This window comes from Osmerus mordax, chromosome 21, assembly GCF_038355195.1.
Source record: "Osmerus mordax isolate fOsmMor3 chromosome 21, fOsmMor3.pri, whole genome shotgun sequence".
Lineage (NCBI taxonomy): Eukaryota > Metazoa > Chordata > Actinopteri > Osmeriformes > Osmeridae > Osmerus > Osmerus mordax.
The window spans coordinates 1,063,031-1,086,566 of NC_090070.1; the positions used below are offsets into that span (position 1 = coordinate 1,063,031).

The following is a 23,536-nucleotide window of genomic DNA, read 5'->3' on the forward strand; positions in this document are numbered from 1 at the left end:
ATGGCAACATGATATGATGTGGTGATACAAATGTTTGACACTTTACAGCAAGTTGAGCTTCTTGTATTCATGTTACTAAACACTTGATTGGTTGACTCAAATCAAATCTACTGATGAAAAGCCAACTACCATTGAATGGAAGCCTAGATTGACTAATCACAGCTATTATCAATAATGTAATCTTTAGGGGAACTTGAAAATAAAAAGGATGATGTAACCCCCTTTCAGTGGTGAGATTGTGACCCGTAGGTTATGTAATCCAGGTAACTGTAACTTGAACCTTTGCAACACTATAATTCTTCCACTAGCTACTTCCTGGATACTCATGGAAGCTTTGTGTGTTGGTTCATTCCCATGAAACTATAGGTGTTGTGATATGTGATACTTTTTGCTGGAAATATAAGCCATCTCTTCATTTATTTCTGTCCAATTTGGACTTGCAAGGTAAGGTAGCACCCAATCAAAGTAGGCCAACGTTTTCCAATATAATTTTTTGGGGGGACTAAGTATCTGATTAATGTTCCAAAGACTGTCCTGTATTGTGAGATTCTCCAATGCACAATTATTTAGAAGTCCTAAGGTTTCTCTATGTGCTTTTAATTGAAGGTGAGACATCAAGTCTTGTTGAGAGTTCATAATGTGAATACATTAAATGAAAAGTGTCCTTTAGTCTCAAAGTATAACACATGAAGCGTTAATGAAACTCTCACAAATGTGTTAACAAGTGCAGGTGCTCAATTGTAGGTTCACAGCTGACACAAAGCTGCAAACCCAAACCATCTCTTAGTCATCCACTAACCTTTCTTTGACCATTAACTTCTTTCATTCTTAAAAAAAAGACCCATACAATATACCCTCAAAAATATATGTGTCCTTTGGATTAAAACAAGACTACTCCCATAAACACTGAACTGTATCCCCCACCTTCCACAGAAAAATGCAGGGCCCTTAGGAAAATTCAGTTGGTCCACTGTGAGATGAAACAGAGTAGACAAGCGAGCCCAGAGTCTCCAAGCAGCTGTTTGTATTCAGTGAGCTTCTAGAGACAGGAAGTTAAGATAGAGACAAGTTAAGAACTTCTGGGCAGAGTTGTCTTCATGTTTCTTAGATCAGCTCAGTCTGGGCATCCTGGTGATAAAAGAGAGGCTCTTGTGTTTAAATCCAATTTTAGTGTTGTTTTATTTCAGTAATTTAGTTATTTCAATATGACTCCTTAATATTTTAGAAACTGTACTGAAATGACAGTATTATCGGTGACCACAGGCAATATCAACTTTAGTTGATTGATTTAGTTAGTTTGCCGAACTGATACTGAGATATATGTTATGAGGTGTTTGCAAGCCTTTCTGCATGCATGTGGTAGTGCATGCTTATTTCAGTGTGTGTGAGTACTATGAACCAAATTGAGGAGTGTGTGCAATGTGGGTGTGCCTACGTGCATTTAAATGTGTGAAAGTAACACGTGGATCACAGAGCTATTGAAGCAGAAATGTAAAACTACAAATCCCAGAAGGAGTAAGACGTTCGTTGGTCTCGCCTCTTCGTTTATGTGCAGCCTTAGAATGACGTGATTGGTTTAAATTCCTGTGATTGACCATTTCTGCACCCAATGAAATGTCTTTTTGAATTAAGTTTTTGGGCAGTAGGCAGGCATTTTACCAGCTCAGAGAAAGTGCCACGACTCCACACTCATCGGCTATTCTGAAAGAGAGAACTCAAGTCGTTGGGGTAAGAAAGTTACATTTCTACATCATTTGTAACGTGGCAAAATATTTTAAAGTATTTTTCAATTCAATTCGGTGTTAGGAACTGCTTTTAGGTCCCAATGCCAATTTTGTAGGAGGTGCAAAAGGACGAATGAGTGTAGTTTGAAAATGAATTAATTTTCTCACATCAGGAAAAAATGCCCCCTCGAAGTGGGACATTTTTTCACAGTTACAGTGTTGCTGGATATTTTTTATTTGACAATTCAGTGTGAGCTTGAAATTGGATTCACTAACCTGTAACCAAAAGTTTTTCTTTACTTTGCAACGGGTTTCTGTGTAAACAATAACTCAGACGTTTTGGGCAACTTACGACCTGCGATTGTTGATCTTCAATCATATCAAAGTGTGTTTTATAATTGTTTGTCGAATGAAAGATTTTTATAAAGTAAAAAGTTTAGTTTTATAATTGATTGTGCATTAACCATGGGTGTACTTTCAGCCCTCGTGTATTACTGATTATAAAAGAAACGAAAGATGCAGACGTGCAGAAGGCAGTCAGGACTGATCAATCAACATCCTTTAATAAAATAAGCGACTGTAATGAATCTTCGACTGGAAGAGGAGGTGGTGGAACATATGGAAAATTGCATCTCGACATTAGGAATCCTTTTCGACTTGTCTGACTCGAGAACCCAGTAAAATATTTACAGTGAAATTACACATTTATGTTCCTGAACTGGTACCAGCGAGAATAGGATGTTTGAGTGTGACGTTAACATTTAGATAACCAAATACTGTTCGACGAGGTGGTACATTGTTCAGTTGTTGACGATTATTTAATTATTATGTTATTATGTAGTTTGTTAAGTAAGTTATTTTGTAGCAAATAAGTCGTAAAGCCAACTGAAACGTAAGGCAAGTGCTGTACTTTGTTACATAAGGTCCAGCACAAGGGGTTAATTGTCTGTAAAGACACGTAGCCCCCTTCAACTCCATGACTCTTTAGAGACTCCTATGTCAGCATAGTCAATGTTGGTAGGTGGGCTACATTTTACAGTGTCAGTCATACAATTCCGATTAGGGTTCATTTGATATATATATTTAATATTTAATAATGTATGCAATAATTATTTATGAGTCTTAGGTTTTACAATTAATTATGTAATTAAGTCTTCTTCCAGAACTGATATGAATTCCTATTTTAATAACACTGCTTACAACATAAGTGTACCATTATAATATAAAGAGAGGGGGTGTGTCTTTGTTTGATGCAGTAGTAGTCAGCACTTTTGTCACATGAAGCCTTGAGTGTTTGGGCAAAACACTTACCTTTACTGCACAATCAACTTATATAATCAGTTATTCGATTGTTATGGAAAAGTGTTGAACACATCCATATGATTAAGCAGTCAAACCAATCTGCACAGTTTATGTTAATTAGGGATCACTATGTAAAAGACGCATAGCACAGCTTGTGTCATCACTATATCCTATGGACTGGGTTTTTTTTTTTTTATTATCTTAAGGAATCAATGTGGGCAGCCCCTTTTTAATAATTTTTTATAAGAAATGTACCTTTTGTAAACTGATGACAGAATGTTGTCTTTGAACGTGTGGCTGAGGGGAGCCAAGTGAGGGGGTGTGTGTGTCAATCAAAGGTGTTGCATCACATGCATTCTCCTGTGGTCTAGAGGTTGAGACTGAACTCATCGTTGTTTTGTCCAAGTCCACAAATTTCTACGTAGCACATATTAAAACAAGCAGTTTTAGCCACAGTGCTGTACGATCAGCCAAAGCAAAACAAGGTATCAAAATAACAAACATTTATCACAGTCCAGTGACATTTCAGGCTGTCAGAAGTGAGCCCTACATTTGACCATCTTTAAAATGTGTCTATATAAAAATATGTGTATATTTAGTGTTAACAATTTCTGTTGTGTCCTTATAGCTTGGAGTTAATATACAAAATATGTGCTAAGGCTCATGCCTTCTAAATAGGCATTGGTAGGGAAGTTTAGGGTTTGACACACATTTTTTGTGTTACTATTTGTAATGGAAACAGATCAGTAAAAAATGTATTTAAGTAGTTTCTTCAGATGTCTACATTTGCATTTGTATTTATTTAGCTGACCTTTTATCCAAAGCAACATACAAATCGTGCATATAGAAAGTACAGTAGATCACGGATCAGAAGTAGACAGTTCTACAGTATGTTGATGTTCAGAATCAAGGAACAGTTTGTATTTAATAGTTGCAAATATCTTCAAATTCTAAAATGGTAATTGTACAACACTAGTAACTGACTAAGGAATAAAACACCTTAATGCCAACAAGTCAAATATAGGTGACTGTATTACTGTGTTGCGGTCTGGAGCAGTTGCAATGAACTCACCAGGGTCCCATTTGCAATTTCTTTAATATCTGGTCACAGTGTCACTATTTCATGTCCTAATAATGAAAAGAATAATGGGCAACAGAATCGTTTTGTTCATTTCAGAAAGTGGAGTCATGTTTCATGGCATTCTCTGTTTGATGAGTAACGGTGACCCGTAATTATTCTGGCCTGTCTGTGTGTGTTTCTGTCTGGCCCAGGCTTAGCGGAGGGACACGATTAAACAGACATGGACGTCTACGACCCCCAGACTCTCGGCTTCATGGTTTTTGGTGGATTCATGGTGGTGTCGGCCATCGGGATTGCACTGGTCTCCACCCTCTCCATGAAGGAGACCTCTTATGAGGAGGCCCTGGCCAAGCAACGGCGTGAGCTTAGCAAGACCCAACCCCAGCGCTCCGAAAAAAAGAAAAAAGAGAAGGCGTCCGAGAAGAAAGGCAAGGCCAGGAAGAAGGACGATCGGCCCAACGGTAAACTTCCTGACTCGGAATCAGTTGCTGAGCCCGTGGAGCCTATTAGTGAACCTGAGCCTGAGCTTGAACCCGAACCTGCACCAGAGCCCACCGCAGCCCCCGAGCCCGAACCTACGGCCCCCGAGCCTGCTGTTGTTGCTGCCGCTCCCGCCCCTGTAGACGTGGAGGCCCCTCCTGCCCCATCCCCGAAGGAGAAGAAGAAGAAGAAGGTTGCCAAAGTGGAGCCTGCCCCTGTACTGGAGACTGTCAAGGAAGTGCCTGTCATGGCTGTGCCGCCTGTAGCAGAGGTTGCCCCGGTGATTGCCGCTGCTCCTGTTCCGGTCACTAGTGAGTCACCAGCTGTTACCAAGGCTGAAGAGACCAAGACAGCGGCCCCCTCTAAGAAGAAGAAGTCCAAGGCGAAGGCAGAGCCAGGTTGGTACTGTTGCTGAAAAGGTTTTCTTTTTTTAATGCCATAAAGTAAGACTGGCCTGGTCTAGAAAAAGCCTTTCCTACCTAGCCCTTTTTAATATAGAGTATGTTTGGAAAACGTTTAATCAGTAAAGTAGCTTGATGGCTCAGCTCACTTGAAGGATATCTATTTGATATACCGACTGTTGTCACAGTGCACCAGGAAGTCAAACGAATGATGTGGATGAGATCATGTTATTCTCTTCTCTCTTCGTAGTGTCTGCTGTGGTGGACCCTGTGGATGCTCCCCTGCTTCTACCCTTCAAGACCCTGCTGTCCACAGTCAGCAGCATGACGTTCAGCGAAGGAGAAACCCAGAAGCTCATTGAGATCCTCAGTGACAAGCCCGGTCTGGCTCAGGATACCTGGCAACTGGTATGCTATTCTTCTTACCACACATACCTTCATTGTATGTGCAGTTAATAGACCTAGTTTCAAAAGTCAGACCAACAATACAATCAAATACAAGACACTACAACACAATAGCTGAGCTTACACATATTTAGGTGTCACAGATGATTCAGAGTTAACAACACAACAGAGAGGAGGGGACAAACTTTCTGGAAACAAAAACTGTCCTGTGGAAACCGTGGTTACGGTTAATCTGACCTAGACATGATGGTGCATGATAAATATCTTTGTCTGGGTTGAACACTCACTGTGTCGACATTTCCCGCCAGCTCACTTCCAAACAGCCAAAGGTTGCAAATTAATGAAGCCTAGCAACACCTTAATGATAGAACACTCAGAGGACTTTCAAACGTTTGAGGAACATTTTACGAATATTGAGACCTAGACTGCGTTGTTGTTGGCACAATTATGTCTTGGTCATGATTAATATTTTTGACATAAAGCATTTTGTATGAAGATGTGTCATGACATAAATGTGTTTTCTCGCTGTTCCATAAAGATATTCTAATATATATATATATATATATATATATATATATCCAATGTATGTAATGTTTTGATCTTGTCATAGGCTTCTCAAAAGGGTGATCCCCTGGCTGTCCTGAAGAAGCATCTGGAAGAGAAGGAGAAGCAGCTGACAGCTGAGCAGCATGATACCACAACTGCCAAGAACCTTGTGAAGGAGCTGACCAAGGTAAACATCAGACCGACCCTCTGCAAAGTGACGAGACAGCAGAGCCTTTTTACTGAGAGCTCTTTTTACCCGTCGCTGACGGGTTGAAAGCTTGTTTGTCCAAAACCGTTACTTTTAAGGAGGTAAAATATATATATATATATATTTCTAAATCTCTCTCTATTTATTTATATATATATATATATTTAAATAATTGAACACCGCATCATCAAAGTTGGTATTGTGTCTTTACATATGGTCAGATACTTGCAAGATGGATGCGGGGGGAGCTGCAATGTTTTGTTGACAGTTGAAGTATCCAACTGAGTTACAAGATTTTGTCACAAACTCTCTTTTTAATATTTTAAATTGGCTAAATGTTTTGCCAATGCCATCAAACAGACATAAAAGGTGACCAATAGCATTGATTAATGAAAATACAATTATGAAGATACAAGGTTTCCGCCCTGCAGTGGAGTGTTTTGCATTTCCTCATCCGAGCAAAGTATTTGTTAAAACAAAAGTTAGGCAGAATCATCAGGTATGTAATGTCAGGACATTTTTGTTAACACAGGAGCTCAATGCAGAGAAGTCCAAGATGGCGTCGTTGGAGACCCGTCTGAGCTCCGAGCTGAAAGCCAGCTCCCAGGAGGTGAAGGCCCTGCAGACCCGCATGCAGGCCTCCTACCAGGATCACGTGGCCGAGACTCAGCAACTCAACCTCAAGGTCAGAGGTCATGACGGATGATGGATCTGGAAATTGACAAGATGCCTAAGATATTTTTTTATGTGTATTGTCTCTTTTACATAAGCAATAATATTAGTTGATATTCAATATTTTATATAAATATTCAAATATTATTAAAGGCTGGATCGGTAAGTTTTGCGATCCTAGCAATTTTGGCTTGAATTTGAAAGGATTCAAACCAAAATATCCCACCACCAAAATAGCCACTCCCCCAAAACACATGAAGGTGCTGCCTGACTACTGCTCCGATGTAGGTAGGTAGACGGACAAGTATCCTGTACAATCATTGCATTCAGTCCAAATGCCATCCAATCATTAAGTTTGGTCCGAACTAAATAATTGTAAGTGTTTATTACACTCCTGCGACGCCCACAGATATCTGATTTATTTAAATTTGGCTGTCAAACCTTTAGATTTATTGGTTGCTATCAGGATGTGAAGTTTATTTCAGCAAATATGACGAAAAGTGTGTCTCAACAACATTACCTACCCTGCCTTTAAATTAGATTATTTTCTAAACATTCGACCCCATGGGCATGAGACATACTGCTGCCTGCTGGTACAAAGCACAGCCAGTACAGATGTTTTGCTTGGCCCTTTTTCTCCACACAGATCCAAAGCTTGCAGGAGCAGCTTGACAATGGTCCCAACGCACAGCTGGCTCGTCTGCAGCAGGAGAACTCAATCCTGAGGGACGCCCTCAACAAAGCCACCAGCCAGGCTGAGAGCAGGTAGGGCGTTTCCACCAGCAGTCAGCATTTTGTGTGCAGACTCTCCTACTTGGCCCCCGGTGACAGAAAATCAAGATGGAACCGGTTTAGTTAAAAACATTAGATGAGGCTTAAGTGTTAAAAGCTTTTTTTGTGTTTTATGGCAGGTCTTCATAATCTGACAGGCATCACATGCTCATGTCTAGTTCCCACTACATGCTCCTAGGTGGTTTAGGGTGTGCAGAGTGGGATTGTCTTCTTCTTGGAAAAAATTAAAGTTTAACACATGTTTGTAATGCGACACATTGTCTCACTTTATCTCTCTCTCCCTCTATCTTTCTCTTTATTTCTCCCTCCATCTATTTTTTGTCTTTCTGGCTCCTAGGCAGAACGCGGAGCTGGCCAAGTTGAGGCAGGACTGTGTGCGTCTGGGCAGGGAGCTGGGAGAGAGGACCGAGGCGCTGCAAGTGGACGAGGAGCGCAGGAAAGCCCTGGAGGCGAAGGTGGCGGCCGCAGACGAGCAACTTTCCCAGATCCAGGTGAGCGCATTCCTACCCAGAGATTCCACTACGCACGCTGTAGTACATGCATTTGTAAGGGACAGTACCACATTAATACAGACAATGTCCTCGCTAAGCAAAAGCCTACAGGATTGGATAGTGGAGATGAGCCAACCATTTGTGGCTCCTGACCTCTCTATTGATCCTCCAACCACAGCTGAGATCCATAGACCTAATCAGGACCTAACCCTGTAGCAGCCCTTTGCCCAATTCCATATCCTAGAATTCCAAACTTGTGCATTGATATAGTTGTATAGTAGATTAGATAAGTATTATCCATATGGACGTTTCTTTAAAGCTGATTAGAGAGCAAGGTGTGTTCTTTCCACCTGCCTGTATCTTAATTTGCGTAATGAACCTGAAGTATGCTAAGGGCCTGTCATCTTTCCACTCTTCTTACATTTCTTTCTTTAAACTCTTTAACGCAGGTCATCCTCATTGAGGAGACTTGCCCTGCCTATAATCGATTATAATCATACCATGCGATGCCTTATAACACATCTCATTGGCTGCTGCAGGCCATCCATGTGGAGGGGGAGCAGGCGCTGCTTGAGAAGCTGGAGGGGGTGAGCCAGGAGCTGAGAGTGGCCCAGGAGACCAGCAGCACCATGCAGACCCAGCTGGAACAGGCCCATCAAGAAGCCGTCACTATGGCTGGTCAGTGGGGCACGACACTTCTCACACACAACACCCCCCATTCTAAGACTGCTTCACTTGCATCCTTCCGGAAGGGCGTTCTGCCTTCATGGGCAATTTACAGATTCTTGATTTGTTGGCTATGCACAAGACCAAGGATATTGTTAAGTTATATACAAAAGGGAAGAATGTGCTTGCAGATATTTTCATTGGGTCTATTGATAATGATGACGATTATGGGGTGATGAAGATGATGAGGATGATGATCCTCCACAGAGCTGCAGGAGCGTGTCACAGCCACCGAGGCAGAGCTGAAGGAGCGCTGTGAGGAGCTGGAGGCCCTTAGGGCCCAGAAGGAGCAGGCAGAGAAGGAGAAGGAGGAGGAAGTCCTCCTAAAGGATGAGCCAGTAGAGAGCCAAGCTGAGGAGCAGGTGATTGAGACTGTTACAGAAGCTGCCACCCCCTCCGAAGCACAGGTAAGCTCAATTCCTTAGATACTGTAGCAGGTATTCAAGCCTACAACCCTTTTCTAATTTTTTCATAGGTTGAACTCAGTTCCGCTAAAATCCATGTTATTGCGTCCGATTAACATACAACTGCTGTATCTTTGCCATTGAATCTCAGCATATTGTTATTTCTTCTCAGGATGATGTTCCACATGAGATAGAGATGCTAAAGAACAGGTACGTTCAGTTATATTCAAAATAAGTCAAATGTAATCAGTTTATCGATTTCTTCAATCTTTGAACCAGCCTTCCTCCTTAACAAAAGATTTTTTCTTCTATTTTTAGTCTGAAGGAAAAGGAAAGCCAGGTAACCACTTTGGAAGAAGAGCTGAAGCAGTTAAGAGACGAACTGGAGCTTGTAAAAACAGCACAGACCATCCAAGAACCACAACAGAATGGGTATGTTGGCAGACTGGGGCACACAACAGTACAGCCTGCTTTGAGTCTATACTATACTGTAAATACATTCTGCATAATGTATTTGTGCTTTTAGTCTTTCCATAAAGACCTTGCAAACCTTAAATATATGTGTTTGTTTTCCGGCTCTTCAGGGTGAAAGAAGAGGAAGACCAGATTGTGCAGATAGATAGTTCTGTAAGTTTCGTATAAATTATGGCTATACTCGGTTACTCAGTGTATGTCCTCTAGTGGTCTGGGTTGGTTCATATTGTTTTAATCTTGAACCATTCAGTGTCTGCTGTCACTACTACCTACCTTTCAAGGCATGCCCTTGTCTGTTTTTCATATTTGTTTCTTTTTTTTAGGCTGCAAACATGGTTGAAATTGAACTTTTACAGAACAGGTATGCCCAGGATGCTTGATAAACAAACAAGTTTGAATTTGATTTCGTTTTGTATATGGGAAGCACATGTACACTCAGATTTTGCCCCAGTTGGAGAGCTGTATTGCACATGTGTATCTTAAGTTTGGATTCAGTCCTTCCTTTCATTCAAATGTTGTAGATATCTAGTTGTTAATAGAATTCAGATAAAATTAACATTAATAGCTTTAATAAGAACACATTCAAATGTCATGTAATTAGGTTCAGGATGACATTTGTCTACATCATTTGACAAAAATAGGACATTGTAAGTGGTGCAATCGAAAACCAGCAGATTTTCTTTTTTTTTTAAATAGTTTGCAAGAAAAAGAAAGCACGATAGCATCCCTCGAGGAACAACTACAGACAGTGAGAGCAGAGCTGGAGGCAAAGAGCACCAAAACTGTAAGTTGTCTGTTAACTTTATTTATCCATGTCCTGATCTTAGATGGTTACCTGGGCACATTGTTACTAATCAGACCAGGGTCATAAACTTAACAAATAAGCTGTTTAACTAGTACCATCACAAAAAAAACCCACTGGAACAGTGGCAAAAATGTAAAATATTGTACTAACCCTAACCCTGCTCCAAGATAGTTCCTAATGACGGCTTTCATTTATTTATCAGCTGGAGATGGATGTGGACACAGACCAGCTCCAGATCAGTCTGAAAGACAGAGAGAGCCAGGTGGCAGCATTGGAGGACGAACTCAAACAACTGAGGGACGACATAGAACTGGGAAAGAGCACCCAGGCTGTAAGTACAAATGCACTTGTAAATGTAATGGCTTCAAATGCAGCCCATGCATGAAATAGTCTCTTAAAAGACTCCTAAAGTTCTCTATGTAGAGTAGACTTCCATGAATCAAATTTAGGACTAAAAACAATTATCTAATTAAGTCTTTAGGCTCGAGCAAGAGGCTTGCAATTTCAGTAAGATGTTGTTGCTGCCTGCTATAGGAAAAGGCTCTGTTTGTAAGTGTGGTGATAAACTGTCTTTAATGTCTCTTCAATCCAGGGGTCTGGGAGTGGAACTGAAGCAGAACAACCATTTGAAAGGTATGTGTCTGTCCCCAGTGCTATAGACGGGCCCATAGCCGTTCCCATTTGGTTCAACTCCAAAATGTCCTTTTGAGTGCAAAGAAGGTGATTGACTGATGGGTATGTTGTGCCTTTAGTCTAGAGAAGGATTCACAGATGTTGTCAATGGAGGAGGAGCTCCAGCAGCTGAAAGAGGAAATGGAGCAAGTCAAGAACAAAAGTAACGTAAGTTGATGCCATGTGGGCGGACTCGCTCTTTTGTGTCGTTTTCAAGTCAATCTGGGATAAGGGAAGTTTAGGCCAGTTCCCCCTTGGGACTTAACAAAGGGTTCATATCTTGATAGTCAAAAAGGTTTATGCTCATGCGCAGCCTGCCTGACTTGTGTTGGTTATTGAATAAAGTCTGAAAAACAGAGGTATCATTTGGAGTCCCTCTTTCGTAGATATGATCCTGTATTGAAGGATACAGAGATAACGGTAAACTGAACAAAAGCCTCAGGCAGTTCTTCGAATTTTAGTCGCAAGTTGAAATTTATATTACTAGTAATATGTTTACGTCTTCATATAAGGCGTGATTTTAATATTGAATTTAAAAGTTGAGACAAGATAACACTTTATTAAAACCCAGGCGGGGAAAGTTGCCGGCGTTCAACATTATATCCTCAGGGTCCAACTAATTCAAACTAATCTTCTGCTTGTAGGACCTCCGTGAGAAGAACTGGGCAGCCATGGAGGCCTTGTCTGCAGCTGAGAAGATGAATGTGGAGAGACTGGCCGAGGCTAAGGGGGCACTGGTCAGTAGCAGCACACCATCCTGATTGACCTCATAGAAAGCCACAATTTACTCACAGCTAAACCATTTCAATTGTTAATATACTTCTTTAAGTGCTTATTTTGAAGAGTACAGTAGTGGTGGTAGTTTTTGCGTCTGACTGTCTTTTATAGCCCTAGTGGTAGATACAATATTCAAATATTGTATACTATATACAATAATTTCAAATATTAGTCTTGTTCATCTAGAAAAATGAATAACGTGTGCTGATATTTTTGTTTGTAGAGCCAAGCTGAAGATGCACTGACATCCTTCCAGACAGAATCCATTAAGACTCTTCAGATCCTCTTCCCCGACATCCCCTTAGAAACTGAGCAGGTGTGTTCATTTTTAACTATTTCATATGTAAACATAAGGGTTATGAGAGTTTTAACTCATTCATTATATGGCATGATGGAGTTTGACCTAATAAATTTATGTTTCTGCTCACCAGAACAACTGGCTGGACTTATTTATCCAGCAAGCACAGGAGAGTAAACATCTACAGCATCAGGAAGCTCAGCAGGAGAGCATTCAAACAACAGACTCTGGGGTAAGGACTGCAGGTCCTTTATGGTCTGTTTACTTTATGACTGTGATGAACGTTTGAGCTTGTATCTAAAAACGTTGAACAAAGTCACCAACATGGCTTCTGTCATCACTTCAGGAACTCTTGTCAAAACTTCAAGAGGCAGAGGAATCACAGAAAACACTACAGGTGGAATGTGAGCAGTACAGAACAGTCCTAGCTGAAACTGTAAGGAAACATACTACTTCTAGAGTATTTACTCTAGCTTTACTCCCAACCTCATTTAATTTGATTTGTGAGGGGATTTCTGTGTTTTCAGTAATCAGTAATTTCACACAGGACAGGATATATTGAGGTGGGGCACATGTATGAGAATGCTGGAAGGACGAGACTAGAGATTGCTTTGCTGAGGAAAGTCATGAATAATTGTCAAATAGGGAATGTCACACTGCAGCATGAAACACAGTCTGACTGCATTCTCTCGCTCTCTCTCCTTTTTTCCATCTCCCTCCAGGAGGGCATGCTGAAGGACCTTCAGAAGAGTGTGGAGGAAGAGGAACTAGTCTGGAAGGCCAAGATAGCGGAGGCTGAGGAGCAACGGCAAGCAGTATGTGTTTTTTTTCTGAAGTTTGTTCTGTGTCTTACCTCAATATATTTTAACAAGATCCATTGTGCCTTTTGTCCTCCAGGCTCTAGATCAGGTGAAGGTGTTGGAAGAAGCCCACGAGGCCATGACAAAAGAGGGTGAAAACACAGACCAGGTAGAGGACTCACGTATTTTGTCCATAGACACACAGTGCCTAAACTTTAGTCCATGCCTTAGAATACAAGGGGGTGTTGCAATTATTATTATTATATATATATATATATATATATATATATATATATAATTTTTTATTTTATTTTTTCTCCATGAGAATATTGAATGAAGTTGGTTGAATGAAGTTATAGTTCTATAGTGCCAACTAGTTTTGCGTCACCCATTAGTTTTACCAGTTAAAAAATAATATTTCCTTGTATAGATGTGGAAACATTTGTACCCTATTCTCTGCAGCTGAAAGAACAGGTGATGCTTCTAGAAGCCCAGCTGGAGAAACAGTTGGAATCTATTAGCTTCAGCCAGACCTACGCTGAGGAGGTGGCCCAGGTAAGACAGTCTGGATTGTGAGGAGGAATCTGTTTTCATTTTGATAAACTATCAACTACTTTACGGAAGACAAAAAATATTGCGTTTCAGCCAATACGATTTTAACCTCCTCCTTATATATAAAATATAGTATATGTATTTCTGAAAGCTACATGCGAGACTGCTTCTGCCGCTGTCTAGCATAGTATTGCTGTACATTGACTATGAATGTTCTTTGTTCTCGCAGCTGAAGGGTTTGTTATCAGAGACACAGAGCCAGCTGGAGGTGGCTAAGTCAGAAGCACAGAACCAGGCAATGGAACTGTCTCTGGTATGTTTAACCTCTGTTCTCGTGGATGTGTTTTTATCAAGCTCTCTGGGCTGTGTGGTCCACTGGTTTACAATAGCCATGTTTGAATACCCTGATAATGCTATCTCTCATTCGGGGTGCTTGTCTGATGGAACTAGAGCTCTATAACTGTGAATCTTTTTAAAGAAGAGAGGTCCAAAGTCCAGAAGGGCAGTTTTCATTATCTGAGACATTCCCATCAAAAAGACAAACAGACTGCAACTGTTTCACAGACCCACTTCCACGACATGTAACTGCATCTGTAACAAATGCACCAACTGTCTTAATGACATTGCCATGAGATGCTGTCAACTTAATGACAGCATCAGCTTTGCCAATCATTAGGATCCTATCTGCTTTTGCTTCCCACTCAAAGTGTCCTGTCAACTGCAGATCTCTCATTAGATGACTCCATCCCCAGTACTAACCTGAACCACTGAGGGATGTTGAAAACATCTGAGCCATTATCAGCGGTTCAGGGCAACATGTACTGTACACTTCATAGATCCACTTCATAGGGGCCTCTTTCAATGGTCGACTGTATGTTTGAGTCCCCGCTTCCTGTTCCAGGTCAGGGGGCAGCTGAGCGAGGCGGTGGAGTGCGCGCAAAGCGAGGAGATGCCCTCCGAGACCCCCTCTCAGGTCAGGGTGCCAGGCCAGCTGGGTTCACCCTGTACTGGCCTCAGAGAACTATCAGACCATGGAGCTTTCCAACCAAGCTAACAGCATCGCCACACTACTAAAAACGTTGCTCTTTGTACCAGTTAAACTACCGTAAACCAAGCTCTAAGTTTGGTACTTTATCTTTTACCACTAACACTATGTATTGATGACTGATCTAGAAACGTCCATGGAATTGAATTGTGGTCGTTAGTCTTCTTTGTGAATTTTTTCGGGCTTGAACATTGTCACATACTGAAGATATGTCCCATTTCACCCCTGATGGAACAGTTGGGTTGAAAAAGGAACAGTGTTTGGAAGGTTCTATTATCCAGTCTGATAGTTCTCAAAGGCTGCAGCTTGTAATATGAGGAGCTAATCATTGCTTATATTCTGCATGAGGCGAGCAAGGCAACTAAAAAACTAAAACTATCACCATAAAGACTTCAGTATTGAACATATTTGTGTGGAGAAATGCAGACATGCCATTAACAAATAACAGTTTAACACTGCATACTTTTAGGACCCAGAGCTCAGTGGTAAGGGAGCAAGGTGGTCTCTACGTTGTCCAAAAGCTTTTTTAAGAGCACCACTAATCACCAAAAGCACCTTGAGCTACAATTCTTGTATGAAATGTGCTATATAAATAAAGTCTTACTTACTTACCTAGCTTTCCCCAAACAATGATATGACCAATCATGAGTATCTCCAACTTCTTTTCAGCTCCTGTGGGCTACTAGATCAATTATCTAGTATTTCCTTTGAAAAGCTGTGAAACTTGAAATGTCAGCTTTGAAAGAGCAAAGCTATCATGCTATTTCCAGGCCCTTTTCCTGAAAAGGAGAAAAAAACATAATCTAATAATTAGAAAGTGCATTTATAAACTATTGAATTTATTGATGTTTTTTTTATTTTATGTTTTTGCCCTCGAGAAGCTATATGAGATGTATAGGTAATGCAGCAGGGAGCTGGTTTGTAGGAGGGGGATGTTTTAGAACTGGGCCCAGCTCTGGTGTTGTCACTAGTCTAACAGTATTATATTATAAGTATTATAATAACAGTGTCATTGTCTGTTTGCGTCCCACAGATCCAAACCCAACTTGAACAGTCCACAAATAAGCTGCAAACCGAGGAGGAGATGAGACAGCAGCTGGCCAGTGACTATGAAGAGGTAACACAACGAACAATCTAGTCAATCCCAGTGTTTTACTAATGAAGTGTGGTTTGTAAGTAAAATTGCTTGACCTGGTATGCTTAGCTTATTGACACAAATTACAGACTGCACCTTTTTAAGACATGTCACTGTCAACTTAATCGTTTCATTGTGTTTAAGTGTTAGAGAAATTAAGGATGTAACCTTTATACTGCATGAAAATAAGTGTGGAAATATTTCCTACCTAATAATGTGTTATGAAAACTGATCTGGCGTGCAAAATAGATATGAAACATGTTTATGTTGTATAAATAATCATGCATGAATACTAGATTTTATCCAACTCTGTACCGCCATTGTTAGGGCTTGCTTGTGGACCCAAGCGCACGACACAAGGCGTAGAGGTTCAGGGGGGGGGGGTTATTGAAACAAGAGACCGACCGGAGGAACAACGAAGGGCAGATGGGGCAGGGCAGGCAAGGTATGGTAGATGGAGCTGGTGGATCTGCAAACAAAAAAGGCAAGTAAGGATCTAGTCAACAGCTGAATTAGACTGTCAGTAACCAACAGGACTGACTGCGTAAACAGAGCAGACGATCTGGTGGTGAGTGGAAGGAACACCAGGATTGAAGTACTGTTGGGTTGATGAAGTGATGGATGGCAGGTGTGTAGGTTTGACGGGTAAGCTTGAAAAGATGGTCTTGAATACCGGAGCCTGGAATCAGGAAGTGGAGGGCGTGACAGCCATAGACTTGTCTCCTTGCTGCAAGAATAAACCGTCGATCTACTTTGACTCCAGCGGCTCTGCATTTCTTGAGGAATAATTCTAACATTAAGCAATGACATATAGGTTTGCTAGAATGATATGAAACCAAGTTTTACTCTTTCCTACAGACTCAGAAGTGTGTTGCTGCGCTGCAGACCCAGATGGACCAAATGAAGGCAGCAGAGGAGTGTTCCTCTGCAGAACTAAAGGTCATTGTCTCTGTTCATTTTCACAAAATCCTTTACACTGTCTGTTTATGCATCAGTTAGCAGTAACTTCAGTAATTTCCTCAGCACTTATTTGCCTGTCAACTATTATGTCAAAATAGTGTATGTTAAATAATATTTTCAACCAGTTATTGCCAAACTTCACATCAGGGGAAGAGTCAAAGATTAACATCAAATGAACACCAATTTTAATGGGACTCTAAACAGAAACATTTTCTTCAACCTTATTGTTCCTTTCCGCTGTGTTCTACTTGTACAGGAGAGATTAGAGAAGGAGAAACGGTTGACCAAAGACTTGGGCCAAGCAGCCACCAAGCTGCAGCAGCTTCTCAAGGCCACCCAGGAGCAGCTCGCCAAAGAGAAGGACACCGTCAAAACCCTTCAGGACCAGCTTCTGGGACAGGTAGCCTGAGTTCATTCAGTCAATAGCAAAGTTACAATTGGTTACTGACTGTAAACGTGTTCAGAAGTATCTGTTGGTTTATTTCCTGCTGTTTGTTTCCAGAATGAATCTGAAGAGCCAAAGGAAGGGACGTCCGTCTGAGAAGACAGAACAGACATGACACAACTTGCCAACATGCCTTAAAACTTTATACTCATTGTTTTATTGTCTTCTACTCTGTATCGTAGTTTATTTAGTTGAACAGTATCAATTGTGTTAAGGTACAGGGAGTATAGCAGTTTTGTGTATGCATTTTTATTATGTTGAAACCAACAATCAATTGAGGATCTGTCTGGCTATGTCAGAAAGCTCCTGTGTTTTTACCTTTACATTCCTAAGAACACTTAAATTGTCCAGTGTTATTCAAAAGGGAAAATGCTTGCATGTTACACGTGCAGCGACTGGTGCAATCACTTTGTTCTCTTGTCTGACCTTTTTGTATGAAAAGTAAGGTTATTCATGGTACAGAGGCAATTCAACATTCGTGCATTTTACTCTTTGTAGTGGATTGCTACCAAATGTGAGAATTTGTAACTAAATAAAATATGTAGACAAGTATTGGTTGTGTTCATTCAATATAATGTTCTGGTAGCCCAAGAGAAACATGTTTCGGTCCTGTAAAAATGTTCTGTTTACATACTTTGGAAAGGAATGCAACCGTTTATTTTAGAAAACAAGTTGACTGGGTGTGTCCTCAGATGGCTACCTAAACACTGAGTATGTTACTTTCATTTTCCTTCAAAGACTGCATCAGGTATCTAGTCTGTAAAGGATCGCCCAGGTTTTTGCCTCCGAACGCTAAAGCCGCATTCCGCTTGGCCTGCCGGTACACATCAGCTGCCTCTAGAGTCCTACCAGCCAATAAAGTCCAATAGGCCTCCTTCAGCTTGATGGCATCCCTCACCTCCAGCGTCCACCACCAGGTTCGAGGTTTACCGCCGCGACATGCACCGACCACCTTGCGGTCGCAGCTCCGGTCAGCCGCCTCAACAATGGAGGCCCGGAACATGGCCCATTCGGACTCAATGTCCCCGGCCCCCCCCGAGACATGATCGAAGTTCTCCCAGAGGTGGGAGTTCCCCTCTTTAAAAAGGAGGACCGGAGGGTGTGCTCCAACTTTAGGGAGATCACACTCCTCAGCCTCCCTGGGAAAGTCTATTCAGGGGTTCTGGAGAGGAGGGTCCGTCGGATTGTCGAACCTCGGGTTCAGGAGGAGCAATGTGGTTTTCGTCCTGGTCGTGGAACAGCTTTACACCCTCGGCAGGGTCCTGGAGGGTGCATGGGAGTTCGCCCAACCAGTCTACACATGTTTTGTGGATTTGGAAAAGACGTTCGACCGTGTCCCTCGGGGGCTCATGTGGGGGGTGCTCCGGGAGTACGGGGTACCGGATTCCCTGATCGGGGCTGTCCGGTCCCTGTACGACTGGTGCCAGAGTTTGGTCCACATTGCCGGCAGTAAGTCGAACTTGTTCCCGGTGAGGGTTGGACTCTGCCAGGGCTGCCCTTTGTCACCGATTCTGTTCACAACTTATATGGACAGAATTTCTAGGCGCAGCCAGGGCGTTGAGGGGGTCCGGTTTGGTGACCTCAGGATCGGGTCACTGCGTTTTGCGGATGATGTGGTCCTGATGGCTTCATCGGGCCGTGACCTTCAGCTCTCACTGGAGCGGTTCGCAACCGAATGCGAAGCGGCTGGGATGGGAATCAGCACCTCCAAATCTGAGGCCATGGTTATCGACCGGAAAAGGGTGGAGTGCAATCTCCGGGTCAGGGAGGAGATCTTGACCCAAGCGGAGGAGTTCAAGTATCTCGGGGTCTTGTTCACGAGTGAGGGAATATTGGAGCGCGAGATCGACAGGCGGATCGGTGCCGTGTCCGTAGTGATGCGGGCTCTGCATCTGTCCGTCACGGTGAAGAAGGGGCTGAGTCAAAAGGCGAAGCTCTCTATGTACCAGTCGATCTATGTTCTTACCCTCACCTATGGTCACAAACTGTGGGTAGTGACCAAAAGAACGAGATCGCGAATACAAGCGGCCAAAATGAGTTTTCTCCGCAGGGTGTCCAGGCTCTCCCTTAGAGATAGGGTGAGAAGCTCGGTCATCCAGGAGGGGCTCAGAGTAGAACCACTGCTCCTCCATGTCGAGAGGAGCCAGTTGAGGTGGCTCTGGCATTTGATCAGGATGCCTCCTGGACGCCTCCCTGGTGAGGTGTTCTGGGCACGTCCCACTGGGAAGAGGCCCCGGGGAAGACCCAGGACACGCTGGAGGGACTATGTCTCTCGGCTGGCCTGGGAACGCCTCGGGGTCCCCCAGGAAGAGCTGGTGGAAGTGGCTGGGGAGAGGGAAGTCTGGGCCTCCCTGCTTAGGTTGCTGCCCCCGCGACCCGACCCCCGGACAAGCGGCAGATGACGACGACAAGTTATTTATATTAGTATGAGTAAGTGGTTTTATCAAGCTCTGTGAGATTTTAGAGAAAGAACACAAGCCTTCTTTAGGATTAAGAAGTTAAGTCAGTCAGCATCTTGGTTTATGTAACTTACCTAAATATCACTGCTATACACTTCAAATGGTTCTTTGTACCTTCTTGGCTTAACCATACTTTTCGACTTAACGACAAGGCACACTAAACATGCAGTGAAGTTATTTCATTGAATTCATTATTCAAAATCATTTTTCAAAATTGTATGGGTAGTTTTTACCCGGTACCTAACGCGACGGTGCAAAGTAGCGTCTTCTGAATGTGAGACGAATGTCAAATATGAAACTAACTTCACCTCGGTCATCTTACGACTGAAGTAAGCCAAGATCATGATTTCCACTTAATATAGTAAGTTCAAGTAATGCATTGCGTTACTTATGTTAACTACTCTACAAACCAATCATCATGTGAAACACTTACAGACAAATGGCATGGGTATTTAACATCTTATAAATAAAATGTCTCACATATCGTGAATGCTTGCTAACTAGCATGCTATTTAGCAAAGCAAGCTACAGTCTGTAGAGACTTTACATCAGGCTATTTAATACGAACTGTATTCCATACACCGAAGGTAAAGGGGCTGCATGGTGTTGAATAACGTCATACAAATTTCTAGCTCATGTTTAGTTTCTGAATGTTTCCTTACGAATATCTCCCAGCACACATGGAAAAATCGACGTTACTATCATCAGCGTCTTCTCTCATGCTTCTCCAGTGTAGTTGTTGAACATGCCGCTCAGCCTGAACTCCCGCCCCTCATATTGTAGATTTTTTTCATTGGTCAAATCAAATCAATTTGTATAGCCCTTTTTACACGCAAGCATGTCACAGAGGGCTTCACATACGCCCATAGATCTGCCCCTCAACCAACCTAAACCCTCAAAGAAGACAAGGAAAAACTCCCAAAAATCTCTCAACAGGAGAAAAAAAATGGAAGAAACCTTGGGAGGAGCAATTCAGAGAGGGATCCCCTCCTCCAGAGACGGTTGGAGGAGCAGAACACAGGCTAAACATAGTCATACAGTGTCGATGGGTTTTGAAACACCAAAATCCATTGTTCAACTTTATAGATGTAGGACAGGACCGGGAGACTTGCGACCAGGTCCAGCGTTGGCTGACCGACGACCAGGCAGGTGCTGACAACTCAAACCCCCCACACCACAAGGGATGTGTGTGGGGGGGGGACAGAGAGAGGAGAGCAGGGATTAGAGAATGCCAGGAGCAGCTAACAGTTACAGTCATAATAGAATGAGATCCCCACCGGTCAAGTGTGGACTGGTGCAGCAATTTAACAGAGCAAAAAAGGGGAATTTGATGCAACCCCAAACACCAAGACAGCGACAGCCCCCCTCGTTTGGAACATGAAATCTGTTCCAGGGGAAGAGAACTCTAAAATAAGTTATAATTATAGAATAAGGATGGAAACAACCCGTCCCCCATTGCCTCCAACTAGTAACATACTTACCTTTAACAGTCAAAGAATTGACTAAACAATAACGTTTTTAACCTAATTTTAAATGTCGAAACAGTATCAGACTCCTTAATTGAGACAGGTAATTTGTTCCAGAGAAGAGGTGCTCTATATGAGAACGCCCTACCTCCAGCTGTTTTTTTCTTAACTTTGGGAACCACCAGATAGCCGGCATCTTGAGATCTAAGTGTCCTTGCGGGGCAATAGGGTGCAAGGAGACCGGAGAGGTACAGTGGTGCCAATCCATGCAGAGATTTGTAGGTTAGTAGTAGAACTTTGAAGTCAGCTCTGGCTTGGATAGGGAGCCAGTGTAGAGAGACAAGAGTAGATGTTATGTGATCAAACTTTCTTGTTCTGGTCAATAGTCTAGCAGCAGCATTTTGCACCCGCTGTACATTTTTTGGGTGGGTAATTGGGAGGCCAGAGAACAACACATTGCAATAGTCCAATCGGGACGTAACAAATGCATGTATTAGTTTTTCGGCATCATCCTTTGAGAGAAATTTTCGTATTTTGGCAATATTACGTATATGAAAAATGCAGTTCTGGTAATTTGCTTAATATGGTACTCAAACGAAAGGTCTGGGTCCATTGTGACTCCTAAATTTTTTACTAGCTGGCTTTGAGAGACTTTGACGCCGTCTAGGTCTAAGGTCAGATTGGAAAAAAAAATTATATATTTTTTAGGACCGAAAATTTGAACCTCGGTTTTATCCGAATTTAGAAGAAGGAAATTTGCAGTCATCCAAGCTCTCAACCTAGAAACACATTTTTCCATAGCATGTGGAAATTCTCCAGACTTTATAGACATATATAGCTGAGTATCATCTGCATAACAGTGAAAATTTACCCCAGAGCTTCTAATTATGTTTCCTAAAGGCAGCATATAGAGTGAAAATAACAGAGGGCTTAGAACTGAACCCTGTGGTACTCCGTATTTTACAGTGGAGCTCCTGGATGAGCAGCCATCATAGTGGACATATTGTGATCTATCAGATAGATACGATCTAAACCACTGAAGTGACGTACCAGAAATCCCAACATAGTTCTCCATACGTTCCAAGAGAATCTCATGATCCACCGTGTCAAAAGCTGCACTTAGGTCTAGAAGAACCAGGACAGAGATAGAACCCGCGTCAGAGGCTAACAGTAGATCATTGACTACCTTGGCTAATGCAGTTTCAGTGCTGTGGTGGAGACGAAATCCAGACTGGAGAGGTTCATAAAGCTGATTTGAGGAGAGGTGCTCAGTGAGCTGATCAGTATTCATGCATATGGACAAGACGGTCAGCAAATAGCCGATCGCATGGTAGGGGTGGTGGCCAATCACTTTTCAGGCCACTCCCTGGACACGCCCCTAATTAGACCAAAGATTGACTATGAACCCAATCATTAGATTTGTTTGGCAGTCAATTGTTTCTTTTTCCATCCACCATGCTTTTCCCATTATTATACGACTTAGACTAATTAGACTATTAGACTAATTGTAAAAAAAAAAATTCTATGAGGTCTCCAGAACAACATACTAAAAGTCCTAAGAATTCCTATTTGTGGAAATATGTTTAATTCTCATCAATCCGAGATGTGTGCCAATAAGGCCAGGCAACATTACACCCCAATGGAGCTATTTTTTTCCTTTACTCCTATCAAAATGAAACTTTACACAATTAAACTACCCATGTAAAGTAACATTTTTAATATTACAAGTTTCTTTGAAAATGAATTGTAATATGCAAATGCTCAGAATTTGAAGATTTAATCAGAACGCCAGGGAACACTTCAGTCTGCAAAATTCAAGAAAGAGGGCTGGCAAAAAGTAGCAGACCAAATTAAATGTATAGTAGTGACCACGTTAGATGTGTCATCGCCTATTACATTAAGATAGGCCTATGTTTTTTTATTTTCATACCTTGTTTATCATCTTTAATGTCATAATGTGGTTTCAACAAATTTATGATGTAAATCACACCCTCACAAAAAAAACGATAGGCTATATCTCTCAAAAAGTATAGGCTATTAGCATATCGCGCTGTGCTTGGATCTATCTATCACGCAATGAGCAATTAATTCGGTTTCATGTTAAATTCTGCTAATTATTCTTGCACCGTCCGCAACAGATTGTCGTCGTTAAAACGGACAAGACATGTCTGTGACAGACTTCCTGTATCACCTCTGCTTATATAGTCGCAATCAAATCTTGCTCCAGAGCAGGTTTAAGCTAAAGGACTTGTTGCTATGACAGCAAGTCCAGAATGATCTTCGAAGAACCGAACAATCCAAGATAATGACAAATCGTCAACAATCAAATCCAGCTATGCAAGAATAACTGGAGAGGGTACAATTTCTGGGGGAATTATAGGGTGTGCTTGCTTGCGTCGGTTGCACAGGGGTCCGT

General features: G+C 42.0%; 1 protein-coding gene across 2 annotated transcripts; it reads left to right on the top strand.

Moving 5' to 3' along the window:
• The first annotated feature begins 1,693 nt into the window (after positions 1-1,693).
• On the top strand, positions 1,694-17,741 carry rrbp1b (ribosome binding protein 1b). 2 transcript variants are annotated; one of them, XM_067259592.1, is made up of 30 exons: positions 1,694-1,728; positions 4,299-4,985; positions 5,239-5,396; positions 6,004-6,126; positions 6,680-6,832; positions 7,466-7,584; positions 7,949-8,102; positions 8,642-8,780; positions 9,036-9,235; positions 9,405-9,442; positions 9,551-9,664; positions 9,817-9,859; positions 10,030-10,067; positions 10,403-10,490; positions 10,714-10,842; positions 11,104-11,144; positions 11,264-11,351; positions 11,828-11,920; positions 12,184-12,276; positions 12,392-12,490; positions 12,605-12,694; positions 12,981-13,073; positions 13,156-13,227; positions 13,521-13,613; positions 13,840-13,923; positions 14,512-14,583; positions 15,689-15,772; positions 16,649-16,729; positions 17,007-17,150; positions 17,253-17,741. In XM_067259592.1, the coding sequence occupies exons 2-30, from the start codon at positions 4,328-4,330 to the stop codon at positions 17,289-17,291; spliced, it is 3,420 nt and encodes a 1,139-aa protein (XP_067115693.1). In that variant the 5' UTR covers positions 1,694-1,728; positions 4,299-4,327; the 3' UTR covers positions 17,292-17,741. The 2 variants fall into 2 exon arrangements, with proteins under 2 accessions (XP_067115693.1, XP_067115694.1); XM_067259593.1 differs by lacking the exon at positions 14,512-14,583.
• The last annotated feature ends 5,795 nt before the right edge of the window (positions 17,742-23,536 follow it).